This window comes from Heptranchias perlo, chromosome 37, assembly GCF_035084215.1.
Source record: "Heptranchias perlo isolate sHepPer1 chromosome 37, sHepPer1.hap1, whole genome shotgun sequence".
NCBI lineage: Eukaryota > Metazoa > Chordata > Chondrichthyes > Hexanchiformes > Hexanchidae > Heptranchias > Heptranchias perlo.
In genome coordinates, this window is record NC_090361.1 from 10,746,196 (window position 1) to 10,759,461 (window position 13,266).

Below are 13,266 nucleotides of genomic sequence, written 5' to 3' on the forward strand. Positions count from 1 at the left end.
AACTGACCAGCACTTAGCACAAGGGTCAGGGGTCAGCACATTGCAGGGGGGGTGGGGGGGGGGGGGGTGGAGAGGAGTAACAGCTGATGGGGGCGGTGTGGTTCTGACTCCATGGCAACCCACGTGTTTGACTTAGAAATGATGCAATTCTACCTGAAGGGAGCCCTGGGTGCCCTGTTACACATCCCATTTTTAACAAAAGCAGCAGAACAGCAAGAGTGCAAGAGTTACGGGTGGAGGCCGTGAAGGAGGAAACTCACGGCCAAAGACCACCCCCCCCCCCCCATCCCCGAAAGACCGGCAGGAAATACGAGTTTTGGCGGCTCCAACGCGGAGTTTGCAGCAAGTCCCTCGCTGATTCTTCACTTCAGATGGTCATTGAGAGTTCTGTAATAACCAAATAAACCGGGTTAAGATAGTGCAGAGTTTTTTTTTTAAAGCACAGGCTATGACCACTCTATACCTCCTCCCTTTGCTGAATTTAAGCCTGTCTTGGTGGCTGATTTTACAGTCCCATTTTCCTGCTCTCTCCCCCCACCCACAACACCTCAGTCTCTGTTACAGCTTTCTTCAAGTTAGATGTACAACAAAGACTAACTTGAATTACATTATTTTCCCATTTCTTTTTGATTTCAAGCAAATCTGATATTTTTCCAATTGTTGATAATACAGTACCAGGGTTTAAAAGAGTAGGACAGACAATGAGGTAAACCAGGAAGTAGTGGGAAGGTGACACTAAGCATCTGGTAGAAATAAGTAAGGATGGAGGGAGGATTGGAGGTACTGGGAGTGGTAGAACTTGAGTTATTCACTTCAAAATCATGAAGATGAAGAGTTGGAAGACAGTATATTGGAGCGGAGGAGGAACGAGAGAAGGTTCATAGCAGGATACAAACTTTTAAATACTAAATTAAATTCTTGCATTTATGTAGAGCCGTAACATTTCAAAGTACTTCATATACAAGGAATTACTTTTGAAGTACAGCCACAGTTGTTCCACAGCCAAATGAAGAGGTCATCTTGCACATTGCAAGATCCTACAAAATCAGGATCCTGCCTGATTCCTCCCTCCCCCCCCTCCCTGCTTGGTCCAGGACTGTTTCTATCACATTGAGTACCCCACATGATAAGATGACTTAGTTGCAATACGTACTAGTCAGTAGCCCCACTGGCAATTTGGTATCAGTGAGCTACAAAGGTAATTTTCCCCTGGACTTATGACAAGCCCCCAAGAAATTAGTTTGTGTTTTGATGCCAATGACTGGGAGACCCTCCCAGAAGAACGGTGGGGACACAATACACCCAACTAAAACACAGACCCTCCCCCTCAAACCATCTTCCCCCACCCCCAAGCGCACTGACCTATGCTGTTGTACAGCTCTACAGGAACCAGCACACCTGACATTAGGGACGTGGGCTGCACCTGGGCACCAATAAATTGCCCTGATGGGGCACTTGGAGCCCCCAACGTACCCTTTGATGCTGGGTGAATTGGCTGAGATCAACAGACTGTCGTTGGGCGAGGGGATTGAGGAATATGGAGCTAAGGCGGGTAAAGAGTCGAGGTACGGGTCAGCCGTGATCTAACTGAATGGTGGAAACGGCTCGAGGGGCTGAATGGCCTCCTCCTGCGCCAATGCATCCCTTCCCTTGTGATAGGCCACTAATGCAAGAGTCAGAAGGAGAATGACTTACACTGGGTTGTTACGATACCGCCACCTAAAAAAGGAATATACCAGAGGTGTTAACAAGCAGTAAAAAATGTTTGATACAGTTTTGAGCAATGCGCGACCATTCACGTGCGAGGACAGATCGTGTCAGTAATCGTCCACACACACGTTCCACCTGAATCACTGGTTAGCGATCCACAGCAGATACCCTGGTTGATTTATCATTGTCCTACCCTAAATGAAGCCAATTGTACCGCACCCACCATTACCCCGGCTGAAATCAGACAACTTGCATTTATATGGCACCTTCAATACAAGATTAAAACTTCCCACAGTGCAGCACAGACCAAGCACGGGCCTTGATTGTCTGTGTACTCTGTACCACACTGCACATTACCATCAAACACAGAGCCAAGAAGAGTGAAGAGCTTTTATTACCTCTTTCAGTGGTGGTGGTGCTAAAAGAGAACAAAGGACAACAGAAGCAGTTAGTATCTGCCAAGCACACAGTCGGTACATAAACAAAACATCCCACCAACTCAAACCCTAATGTAGGCCTCAAACTTTAAGCTATTGAGTTTCAAGCTCATGCATTGTGGTTTTTAATCCTCTTCTAAGTAGTCAGTCTTTAACCAATAGCATAGTTGCAGAACATTTACTGTTCTATAAATCATTAATTCTGGATTCCCCCCCCCCCATCCCCCAATTAGGTCTCAAGAATATTCTGAGTGCTAAAGGGTTAATGTCTTTAGATGTTTGGCAATCCAATTGTCTGTTTGGTTGCTTGTGAGTGACGTCCTCGCACTGAGCATGATGCAGGTCCGCTCCTTCCATTTCCTATCCCACCCTACTTCCCAGGTTGACATCTTCAGGGTAACAAAACAACTGGAGTCATTCAGAAGGGTCAATGCCACAGGACATGCTGGGAAGGGGCTGGTAACACATTGGAATTCATTCTAATATTTAGGGCTTGGGATGCATTGGGCTTTGAGGCCCATAAATCTTTGATCAGTGATCAGGCCCCTCCAGCACCCCCTCCCATCTTCCCATGGGCCACGAATTGGTATGTAATAAGAGTAACTTACGTGATGATTGTAGTGGAACCTCCTGAGCTCTTACCTAAGATAGGATGGGAATTAGACAGCAGTTAACCAATGACAAAGAACTTCATTTCAAAATGGTTGACAGGCCAGTGAACCCCACTAACCATCGCCACCACCCCCGCCCGAGTCTGGGGACAGTCACTCCAACGATAAACGGAGTCGTTAATAATAAGGAGGGGGCTACTGCAGTCACCAGTCCCGAGATTTTAAACTTATTGGGAAACACAGGTCAAGGCCCATAGCAGGGCAACATCAAGGTTAAGAAGAGCAGGAGAGACAATGAACTAAATCTGAAGCAGAGGTTAGTGACGCCAAGCTTAGGTTCAAAAGCCTGAGGATAACAGGAAGGAGGAAAAGTGAGCAGAGAATAGAGCCGCATCTTCCAGGTCCTGGAAAGAATGAGTTAGAGATGGTGTGATGAATCTCAGTCACAATATCATGAAGAGGAGTAACAAAGGAAAACTTACAGTAGGACTGACTTTAGTGGTATTGATAAGATGAGGAGAAACGAGAAAAGCCGATAGAGACAAGTGTTTCCATGTACACTGTCCAGCAGTGACTGCTTGGATCATCATAGACTACAGCAGAAAGGATTAAGGCCCATGATACACACACTTTCTCGTCACATCACAACTCAAAATCACTTGAAAACTTACCAGTCAGACTTGTTGGGAAGCTGGAGGAAGATGAACTACCAACCAAGCTGGATGGAGTGGGGGGTGGGGAAGGAAAGAAAGAGGGAAGGGAGGAAGGAAAGGGAAACAAAACAAAAACGATTGTTACCATTGTATACTGCAAAATGTGGAGCCGGTAGTAGAATTAAGCTGCTGGATGAAGTGGGGGGACGGTGGGGGGAGAGGGAGAAGGGCAGCAACACGACCTAGGGGCCACCACCCTACCCAGTCTGTGTCTTGGTCAATGGAGGAGTCCCGAGGAAAGTCCTCCTGTGGATTCCTAACGACATTGGTGGTGAACCATAAAATGGCCCAATCCCCGGAAACCTGAACTGGTGAAATCTCATTGGGCTTCATCCAGCAAGTGTGGTCGAAGGTTTGGACTCTACTGCTGAACCTCTGATATTTGCTGTACTCTTTCCGCTGGAAACATCAACTTTGTTTTTCAGAAAACTTTTGCCCTCTAATTCTTCCATCCCTTCTCCCTTCCCCCCCCCCACCAGAAACCTGCTGACAGTGCAGGGGTTCATCACCAGGGACCTCGCTCCCTAGCGACCCGTTCAGCTGTTCACCCACAAGGGATTTGGGGTCATCACATCTGAGCATGGGGTTGGTTTCTCGCCAATGTTCTCACTTTCCAGCGAGGGTCATTGGGCAGTGATCAGGGGCAGGAAACGTGGCTGATTTCCCCTCCCTCCTTTCTCAGCCCGAGAAAAATGCAGAAGCCCAATCTAATGCCCCGACTGCCATCTTGTCTGAGGTCAGGTAACTCATCACTGAAAAGTTACCGGCATGAATAAATACATTGCTAGTGAGAGCCAGGCACACAATGAATTTGGACTGTGGACTCCTCGGTGCCTTACCTTTGGTTACCTCCTTCCAGCAGAAGTTTGTACTGTTGAATCTCAGCCTCCAGCTTCATCTTGTAGTTAAGAAGTATCTGGTAATCCTGACTCTGTCGCATCAGGTCGTTCCTGATGCCTCCCAGCTCCCCTTCCAGCTGTGAGACCCTGGCCAGTATCTGCTGATGCTCCATAGCGTATCGCCCTTCTGTTTCGTTCAGAGTGTTCTGCAGGGCGGCTAACTGAAAACATCAAGTCAGTTTGGTCAGTTCGATGCCCCTGTCTGCACAGGTTCAAATAGCGATCAGATTGAAGTTCAGATAAACATGGCTCTCGATCAAGCGGTCCACGTATTGTCAAAAATCACTTACATTCCCACTTAAGGAGTTGTATTCAGCTTCAAGGCTCTGCAATTGGTGACGATATTGACTGAGTTCACCCTTAGCACCAACTAAAGCCTGGTTAGTCTGAGTGGTCTCCGTGACTTTGATCGCCACTGAAAAATCAGAGAGGTTTACAGGGATGAAGAATGATACAACTGGCCCTGCACTGATATGGAGCTGGCCAGATAGTGACTGCACACACTAACTAAGAACACTAACCCATCCACAATGCTCACCGTCAGCACTGATGCACAAGGTGTTCATAGAGATGTTGAACAAACCTGTTGACTGCATTAGGAAAATCAATGGGAAAGGGAAGGGGCCATCAGAAATACCCAACACTGCTTCTAGAAAAATAGGTCGTACTGTACAAATTGATAGAGTTCTTCGAGGAAGTCACTAGGACAGTGTCTACCTGGACTTTCAGAAAGCCTTTGATAAGGTAGCTCACAAGATAAAACCTTATTGTATCAGTAGGAATTTGATATGCTGGATTAGGAATTGGCTCCAATCCCACAGCCAAAAAGTTCTAGTTAGCAGATGTGGTTTAACCTGGAGACATGTTACTAGTGATATCAGGGATCAGTCCCAGGCCCACTACTGTTCACTGTCTTCATTAATGAACTGGGCAGTGGTGTTGGGAGTATGGTCAGTTAGTTTGCAGATGGCAGCAAAATCTGTGCAAGGGTTAAACGGTAGAGGAGTGCAATCAACTGCAAAAAGATTTAGATGTGCTAGGGGAGTGGGCCACACATTGGCAGATGATATTTAACTTGGATAAATGTCATGTTCTTGTAGTGCATGTTAGTAGGTCCAACACAAAATACACATATCAGTTGCAGGGAACAATACTGAAAGAGGTTGAGAGAGAAAAAAAAAATCTAGGTGTTATTGTGCACAGATCACTGAAGGTTCAGGACCAATGTAGAGAAACTGTAGCTAAAGATAACAGGGTATTGGATTGTATTAATAGAACCACAGTATAAATCAAAGGACACCATTTTGACACTGTACAGGTCACTGCTCAGACCCTGTGTCCAGTTTTAGTCCCCCCCACATGGTGGATAATATAGTAGCCTTGGAAAAGTTCCGGAGGAGAGCTACGAGAATAATTCCTAGCTAAGTGAACCTCAGCTACTTGGATAGGCTTAAAAGGACCATGGTCTATTTACTTTAGAGCAGCGTAGCCTTAGAGGCGACCTGATAGAGGTCTACAAAATAATTAAAATGGCTGGATGGCGAGCCTATTGAGAGACTATACCAGTGTAACAGATTGGGGAGGACCAGGGGACACAAGTTTAAACTATGGGAGTGTACGAATAGACTGGATTTTAGGCGGCTCTTCTTTTCCGAGCGTAGTGAGCCTCTGGAATGTGTTGCCGGCTGGTGTGGTGGGTGTCGACTCTCTGCCTTCAAGAGGGAGCTGGACCAGTTCCTGACTGAGGCAGAGATCGCATCATCTAGAAGGTAAGTGTCTTTACAGATCACACATGGGCAATGCGATCCCCTGGACTGGTTTTGACCGCCTGAGAGGGGGGGGGGGGGGGGGGGCGGGTGTCAAAGAGGAATTTTCCAGATTATTTTTTCCCCCCTTATCAGCCCTTGGTTTTCTCTGTTATTTTGGCTCTCCCAAGAGATTACATGGCTGTGGGAGTTGGTGGAGGAGGGGGAAGGGGGGGGCTGGTTAGGATGCTCCAACCATCATGGTGTGTGGGGCAGGCTTGATGGACTAACTGGTCTTTTCCTGCCCATCTATTTTGTATGGTCTGCAGTGTCCTCGGCCAACACTCCTCCCTCAGTCAGTACCACCAAAAAAAAAACAGATTAACCAGTCATTTATGTCATTGGAGTTAGTGTGTTGCTGCTGTTGGAGAATCCAATCCTACCTGTTGCTTGTACCAAGCATCCAATTCCTGTTGGTTCTGGTCAGCAATCTGGCTGTACCTGTCTCGGAGTTCCTTCAGGGTCGCAGACAGGTCGACGGAAGGAACTGAGTCCACCTCAACCTGGACATCATGTGTTTGCTGCTGCCGCAAAAGCCTCAATTCCTGAAACACAAGGGCATTAAAACGTTAGATCAGCGCATCCCATCTGTGTGACGTAATGTGCTAAAAGCAAGTTTCCTCAATCTTTTTCAGCGCAATAATGGAGTAACTGCTGAAGATAGCAAGGAAATTTGGGGCCAAAACCATAGCAATTAATTATTGAGACTTACAGAAAGTGGCCAATAGTACTGACTTGGCATATATAGGGGCCAATATTGCACACCTTGCCCTGTGCTGTGCACAGTTTAAAGGGAGATCAGTCCAGTTCTTTATACTGAAGATGGTAATGAGCACACAAGTCCCAAACAAGTTTAAAGGAACAAACTTTGTGAAGATTTTCAAATTAAAGATCTTCTTAGAAAGCTCTTTACAAGGAGATTATACGGCATCTTTGAACCTGTGCAGAGCTCCCATTATTGCATGAAGGTTTGCTGGTGCTAATGTGCCACTGATTCTACAGGGGAATTAGGATCTGAAAGCCAGCAGGCAGGCACGGAGGGGCAGAGGAAAACGAGGCCCGAGAAAGAGAAGGGGGGACGGACAGAGGAAAATAAGTGGGTAGTTAGAGAGAGGATTGAGGAACAAATAGAAAGAGAAGGGGACAGATAAAGAGCAAGAGAGAGAGCAGCCAGAGAGTGAAAGAGAAAAGAAAAGGAGAGACAAAGCAAAAGAGAAGAGGGGACAGACAGAAAGAGAAGAGGGGACAGACAGAAAGAGAAGAGGAGCAGAGGAGGGGGCACTCAGAGCTAAAGAGAGAGTACAGACAGAAAGAAGGGGGGGGGAAAGAGAAAAAAAGTGCAAGGGGCAGATAGAAGGCAAAAGAAAGGAGACATACAGATGGGGGAAAAGAGCAGAGAAGACAAAGTGGGAGAGGGGAGGAAGAAAGGAACTGGTAGAAAGAAAGAGAGAGGGGAAGATAGATAAAGGAGAGAGAAACCTGTGGGAGAGAGTGAAAGCTGTGACCATCAGGCCAAAGGAGCAAGTCAACATTATGGGGGGAATTTTAACCCAATCATCTGGTGGGAAACTGATGGGATCAGATTGGCTGCCCATTTTACACACTGTCCAAATTTACTTTCCATTCACTTCGATAGAAAGTAAAATCAGGAGGTCGATCGGATGACGTCAGTTTCCCACCGGGCGGGTTAGGTTAAAGTGACCGGTGATCAGACAGGGTTGGGAAACGCCCAGTCCCTGGGATCGGGAGTGACGAATACCTTCACCCAGGGTCACACAGCAGCAAGAGACTTGCTGTCTATATCGCAAACCTCAGTGTGTGACGATGGACACCGGACCACCCGAACCCCAGAAACCCACCTCCTCATGGTTCTTCTTCAGGTATGCAATCTCATCCTCCAGCCCATTAATCTCATTAGTCAGGTTGCCCTGTAACTGCAGGTAGGTGTCCTTCAGTTGGTGGAGCCCGTCGATATCATTCTCCACCGACTGTCTCAGCATCAGCTCCGACTCCCACCTGAAACAGGCAGAGGGTCGAGGAGACAAAATCAACACAGGAGCACGACATGAAAAGCAACGGTTGGGAAAAGAAACAATCAACGAGCCTGGATCGTAGGGAGAGGTTCCATCAGAAGGTGAAAGGGAACAAAAGGAATGGGGATCACCTACTTGTTTCGGAAGTCTTCAGCAGCCAGCTTGGCATTGTCAACCTCCAAAGCAATGCGAGAGCTTAGCAGAATGGCCTCGAGAATCTGGGAGAAATAAAAAAGGACAATGTCAACAGGACGGGGTGGAGGGAAATTACAACAGCTTGCATTTATATAGCGCCTTTAACGTAGGAAAACATCCCAAGTGCTTCACAGGAGCGTAATTAGACAAAACTTGACACCGAGCCAAAGAAGGAGACATTAGCAGTGGTGACTAAAAGCTTGGTCAACGAGATGGTTTTAAGGAGTGTCTTAAAAAGGAAGAGAGGTGTAGGGGAGAATTCTACAGCTGGGGATGTAGATGGCATGGCCACCAATGGTGGGGCGAAGGGGAAATGTGCAAGAAGCCAGAGATGGAGGAAGCCCCGATTTTAACCTAACACACCTGGCGGTTCTTCAATGGAGTGTAAAATTGGGCGGGGTGTAAAATGCAACCCGAACCCACCCCGTTCTCACCAGGTGGGTTAGGTTAAAATGGGGGCCTGAGTGTCAAGAGAATGGGCATTGTAGCCAAGGCTGATGCTGTCCCCACCCAATGCCCACACACACAGACACTTTCCAACAGGAGTGGTGATCAGGACGGGCTCTTCTCCGCAGCTGTATGTCTCAGTGATACACTGCCCATCTAACTGAGGCATATGGGGGAGGGGGGGGGCAATGGAAGGAGGGGGAAAAAAAGAGCTGTTAAACAACATATTAAAATCAATCATTGTGAAACTATAGTCTGGAGCCCAAAAGTTGAAACTCCACAAGCTGGAAATCCCTTAAAGCAATCTGTCATTCAACAGTTTGCAGTAGGTTGCATAACGGATCTTTGAGAAAGTTTGGTGTGGTTACATCCTGACTCTGCTGGTTTACAATTACCCCCTTTACAAATCCACAGTTTGACACCCTCTGTAAGTGGTGGGATTTCCATAGTGGTGGGGAGCACAGCAAGACTGATGCTCACATCCAAGCAAATAGATTGTGCCAAAGATCAAATGAAGACAATCTCAGTTTGTTGGAAGTTCTGTCCCCCTCAACATTGTTTGGGGTGCAGTTGTAATGTGTGTGGACCAGCAAGCAGTAGAGATCAGGAATAGAATCCCTGGCTAATTCCCAACTTGGAGGTTCTGAGAATCGTTGACGTCTACCCACCCAAGCTGACACTAACACATTCAGCACAGTCTGGGACTCAAAACTGGGGGTCCGACTGGCTCAATCTCCCACTAGCCTGCAGCAAAACTAGGCAGGTTAACACAACACAGAGGGGGGAAATTTGATGCCAGTTTGTTCATAAAGTCACGCAGGGTCAAGCACACCGTTTAAACCAGTTTGTGAGCAAGAGTTTCATGTGCAGAGATGTGCAGGAAAGTTAAGCAGGGACTGAATGGAAGAAATCTCCTACCTGTTGTTGAAGGGGTTTTACTGTCTTCTCGTACAGAGTCCAGTCAAATCCGTCGATAGTTCTATTGGATGCAAACTCCCGAATCTGCTTCTCCAGGTCTTTGTTGGATTGTTCCAGCATCTGCACCTTGCTCAGGTAATTGGCCAAACGATGGTTGAGGTCCTGCATGGCATCTTTTTCATTGGAGACCAGGCCCCCACCTCCCATCATGAACGAACTACTACTTAAACTTAAACCTCCGCCTTGAGCTAAACCTAAAGATCCGCCAAAACCTGAACTTCCAAAACCTGAACTTCCAAAACCTGAACTTCCAACGCGTCCATACGAGCGCAAGTTCTGGCTTGAGCTGATGGGTCTTGAGGAGGCCTGATGAAGACTCTGGGAATATCTGGGCATCCCTGATCTCTGCGAGCTGGTGCTGCTGTAAGTAATTCTGGATCCCTGTACGGAGGACATGGTTAAAACAGGACGTGCGAGAAGCAATCTACTAATGAGAACCGACTGCAAGAGCCCAGTGAGGACCTGCCCGGTGGCTGAGGATCTTTATACAGCCCGGGGGGGGCGGGGCCTCGTCCCAACCACGGACACGCCTCCTCCCCACCCACCCCACCCTTTTTGGTCTGATTGGACACAGGCACCCAACTGGGCGGTGCTACATCAGAGATTGCTCAGCTTTCGGGCTGGGAAGGGGGAAGAGAAGGTGGTGGGGGAAAGGGAGAGAAAGAGAGGGAGAGAAAGAGAAAGTAGGGGTAGGGGTAGGGGTAGGGGGAGGGGGGAGAGAGGAGAGGGAGAAAGTAGGGGGAGGGGAGAGAAAGTGAGGGAGAGAAAGTAGGGGGAGGGGGAGAGAAAGTGAGGGAGAGAAAGAGAAAGTAGGGGTAGGGGGAGAGAAAAAATAGGGGGAGGAGAGGGAGAAAGTAGGGGGAGGGGAGAGAAAGTGAGGGAGAGAAAGTAGGGGGAGGGGGGAGGGGAAGTAGGGGGGGAGGGGAAGTAGGGGGAGGGGAAGTAGGGGAGGGGAAGTAGGGGGAGGGGGAGAAAGTGGGAGGGGGGAGAGAAAGAGGGGGGAGAGAAAGTGGGGGGAGGGGGAGGGGGAGATGGAGAGAAAGTAGGGGAGGGGGGAGAGAAAGTAGGGGAGAGAAAGTGGGGGGAGGGAGAAAATAGGGGGAGGGGGAGAGAAAGTGGGGGGGGAGAAAGTGGGGGGGGAGAGAGAAAGTGGAGGGGGAGGGGGAGGGGGAGGGGGAGGGGAACAGAAAGTGGGGGAGGGGGAGGGGGAGGGGGAGGGGGAGGGGGAAAGAAAGTGAAGGGGGAGGGGGAAAGAAAGGGAGGGGGAGGGGGAGGGGGAAAGAAAGGGAGGGGGAGGGGGAGGGGGAGGGGGAAAGAAAGTGAAGGGGGAGGGGGAAAGAAAGGGAGGGGGAGGGGGAAAGAAAGGGAGGGGGAGGGGGAGGGGGAAAGAAAGTGAGAGGGGGAAAGAAAGTGAGGGGGAGGGGGAAAGAAAGTGAGGGGGAGGGGGAAAGAAAGTGAGGGGGAGGGGGGAGGGGGGAGGGGGAAAGAAAGTGAGGGGGAGGGGGGAGGGGGAAAGAAAGTGAGGGGGGAGGGGGAAAGAAAGTGAGGGGGAGGGGGGAGGGGGAAAGAAAGTGAGGGGGAGGGGGGAGGGGGAAAGAAAGTGAAGGGATGGGGAGGGGAAAGAAAGTGAAGGGGAGGGGAGGGGAAGAGAAGAGAAGAGAAAGTGAAGGGGAGGGGAAGAGAAGAGAAGAGAAAGTGAAGGGGAGGGGAGGGGAAGAGAAAGTGAAGGGGAGGGGAGGGGGAGAGAAAGTGGGGAGGAGGGGTCGATGGGGAGGGGAGGTGTGGGGGAGAGGGAAGGGACAATAGGGAGGTGAAGGTGTGGGGGAGGGGATGGAGGAGGTGTGGGGGAGTGGAAGGGAGGGGGAGATGAGGGGGAGATGTGGGGGACTGGACGTGAGTTGTGCCTGGGGAGAGGAGGGGGAGGTGTGGGGGAGGGGATATGAGTTGTGCCTGGGGAGGGGCGGTGGGTTGGGTGTGGGGGAGACACATCAGTGACTCACAGAGCCTCCAGGATGGGAGTTCCAGAGCTTCGGGCCTAGGCAGCTGAAGGCATGGCCGCAGGTGGTGAAGCAAAGGAAATCGGGGATGCTGCAAGAATTGCACAAAAGGTTCAAATGGATCTTTAACGTCCACCTGAACAGGCAGGTGGGACCTCGGTTTAACATCTCACCCGAAAGATGGAAGATAGAAAATTATCTTCTCATTTTATGTTGGCAAAATACGAATGCATCAGGGATCCAATATTGTACAGGATCTGTTAGTACTGGTGCAGTGTGAAAGAGAAATTGAATTCATTCTCTCGAGTGAAACAGTTTAACTGATTTCAGTGCAAAGAACCAGATGTGCCTAGAGACAGGTGATTGCTTTAATTCTCGTTGGGCATGTTGTTCAGATTTGTTCATACCTGCAGGATTACGATTTGACACGTCGCTTAAGTCCAAACAGATTGTGTCAGCAGGATGTCAGATCACAGAATCCAACACAGAGGTCCAGCTACTGTTTTGTGGCAGGAGTATGGTCGTCTTGTCGTTCTGGTGCTGGGCTAGGAACCCAGAGGTTGGTGATTTCAAATCCCGCTATGGCCCAGGTTAGACGCGGCCCGTGGGGGCGGTCGCTCCGACTGTCTGCCTCTCTTCCGCGGCATTCTCCGCACCCGGGTGGCCCCGGAGAGGGAGCACGCTGCGAATGCCGGTACGCTTGAGGCTTTCCGCGACCGGTGGGCACCGCAGGGACTGGAGTGCATCCTGGACCGATATTATAATTTGACACTTATTTTGGGTTTATTGGTTTACTGCACGTGAACACACCCTAGCCACCCCCCCACAACCTTCTTATAAAAGTGGGGGGGCCTAAAACACGAAAAAAAACCTGGCTGAACTTCCATTCCACACGCCTGAGCTGAGCTGAGCGGAGTTCAGAGCAGAGCAAAAGAGAAAAAAAATCCCTCTATGGTACGTTGTGCAAATTAGATGAATAAGTCTGGTAATTTATGAGCTGGAGCCACATAACCACAGTTGTCACAGAAACCGAAATGATTCATTAAGTTCCTTCAGGGAATAGAACCTGTCACTTCTACCTGGTCTGCACCTACACATGACTCCAGTCCCACTATCTGGTTGACTCTTAATGCCCTCTGAAGTGGCCTAACAAACCACTCTGATGTTCAAACAATCAAAGGCAACTAGGAGGGAGGGGGAGGTGTCAGGGAGGGGGAGCCAAGTGCATAGACTCGGAGTTTGGGACAGAAATATCCTAGGAGCTCCTCACTCTTGGATTGACGGCAAGTTTCCCATTAATCTGAAGAAGCACAAGCAGCTGACTCCTAGTGTTCTTGTTTTGCCTTTACTCACCAATGAGGAAGCAGGACTAAGAACTGCCCTGTCCAAACCTACAGGCCCAGGAAAGTCAAACAGGACAAGCCAGTGAATAATACAAGCA

General features: G+C 49.1%; 1 protein-coding gene across 1 annotated transcript; it reads right to left on the reverse strand.

The window, feature by feature from the left end:
- Nucleotides 1-6: 6 nt before the first annotated feature.
- On the reverse strand, nucleotides 7-10,300 carry LOC137304501 (keratin, type I cytoskeletal 18-like). The gene is made up of 11 exons (XM_067973124.1): nucleotides 9,769-10,300; nucleotides 8,344-8,426; nucleotides 8,035-8,191; nucleotides 6,557-6,720; nucleotides 4,661-4,784; nucleotides 4,311-4,531; nucleotides 3,430-3,476; nucleotides 2,756-2,789; nucleotides 2,109-2,128; nucleotides 1,696-1,719; nucleotides 7-387 (listed from the first exon to the last, which is right to left on the reverse strand). Coding segments are annotated over exons 1-11 (1,332 nt in total). The 5' UTR covers nucleotides 10,225-10,300; the 3' UTR covers nucleotides 7-385.
- Nucleotides 10,301-13,266: the final 2,966 nt, after the last annotated feature.

Excerpts from the sequence above, each read along its gene's own strand:
- LOC137304501 (XM_067973124.1), bottom strand. The coding sequence starts at position 10,224 with ATGTCCTCCGTACAGGGATCCAGAATTACTTACAGCAGCACCAGCTCG. Across the intron at positions 4,785-6,556 it reads GCTTGGTACAAGCAACAGGT|GGCGATCAAAGTCACGGAGA; the intron begins AGGATTGGATTC and ends TGATTTTTCAGT. Across the intron at positions 2,790-3,429 it reads CTTCCCAACAAGTCTGACTG|GTAAGAGCTCAGGAGGTTCC; the intron begins GTAAGTTTTCAA and ends ATCCTATCTTAG.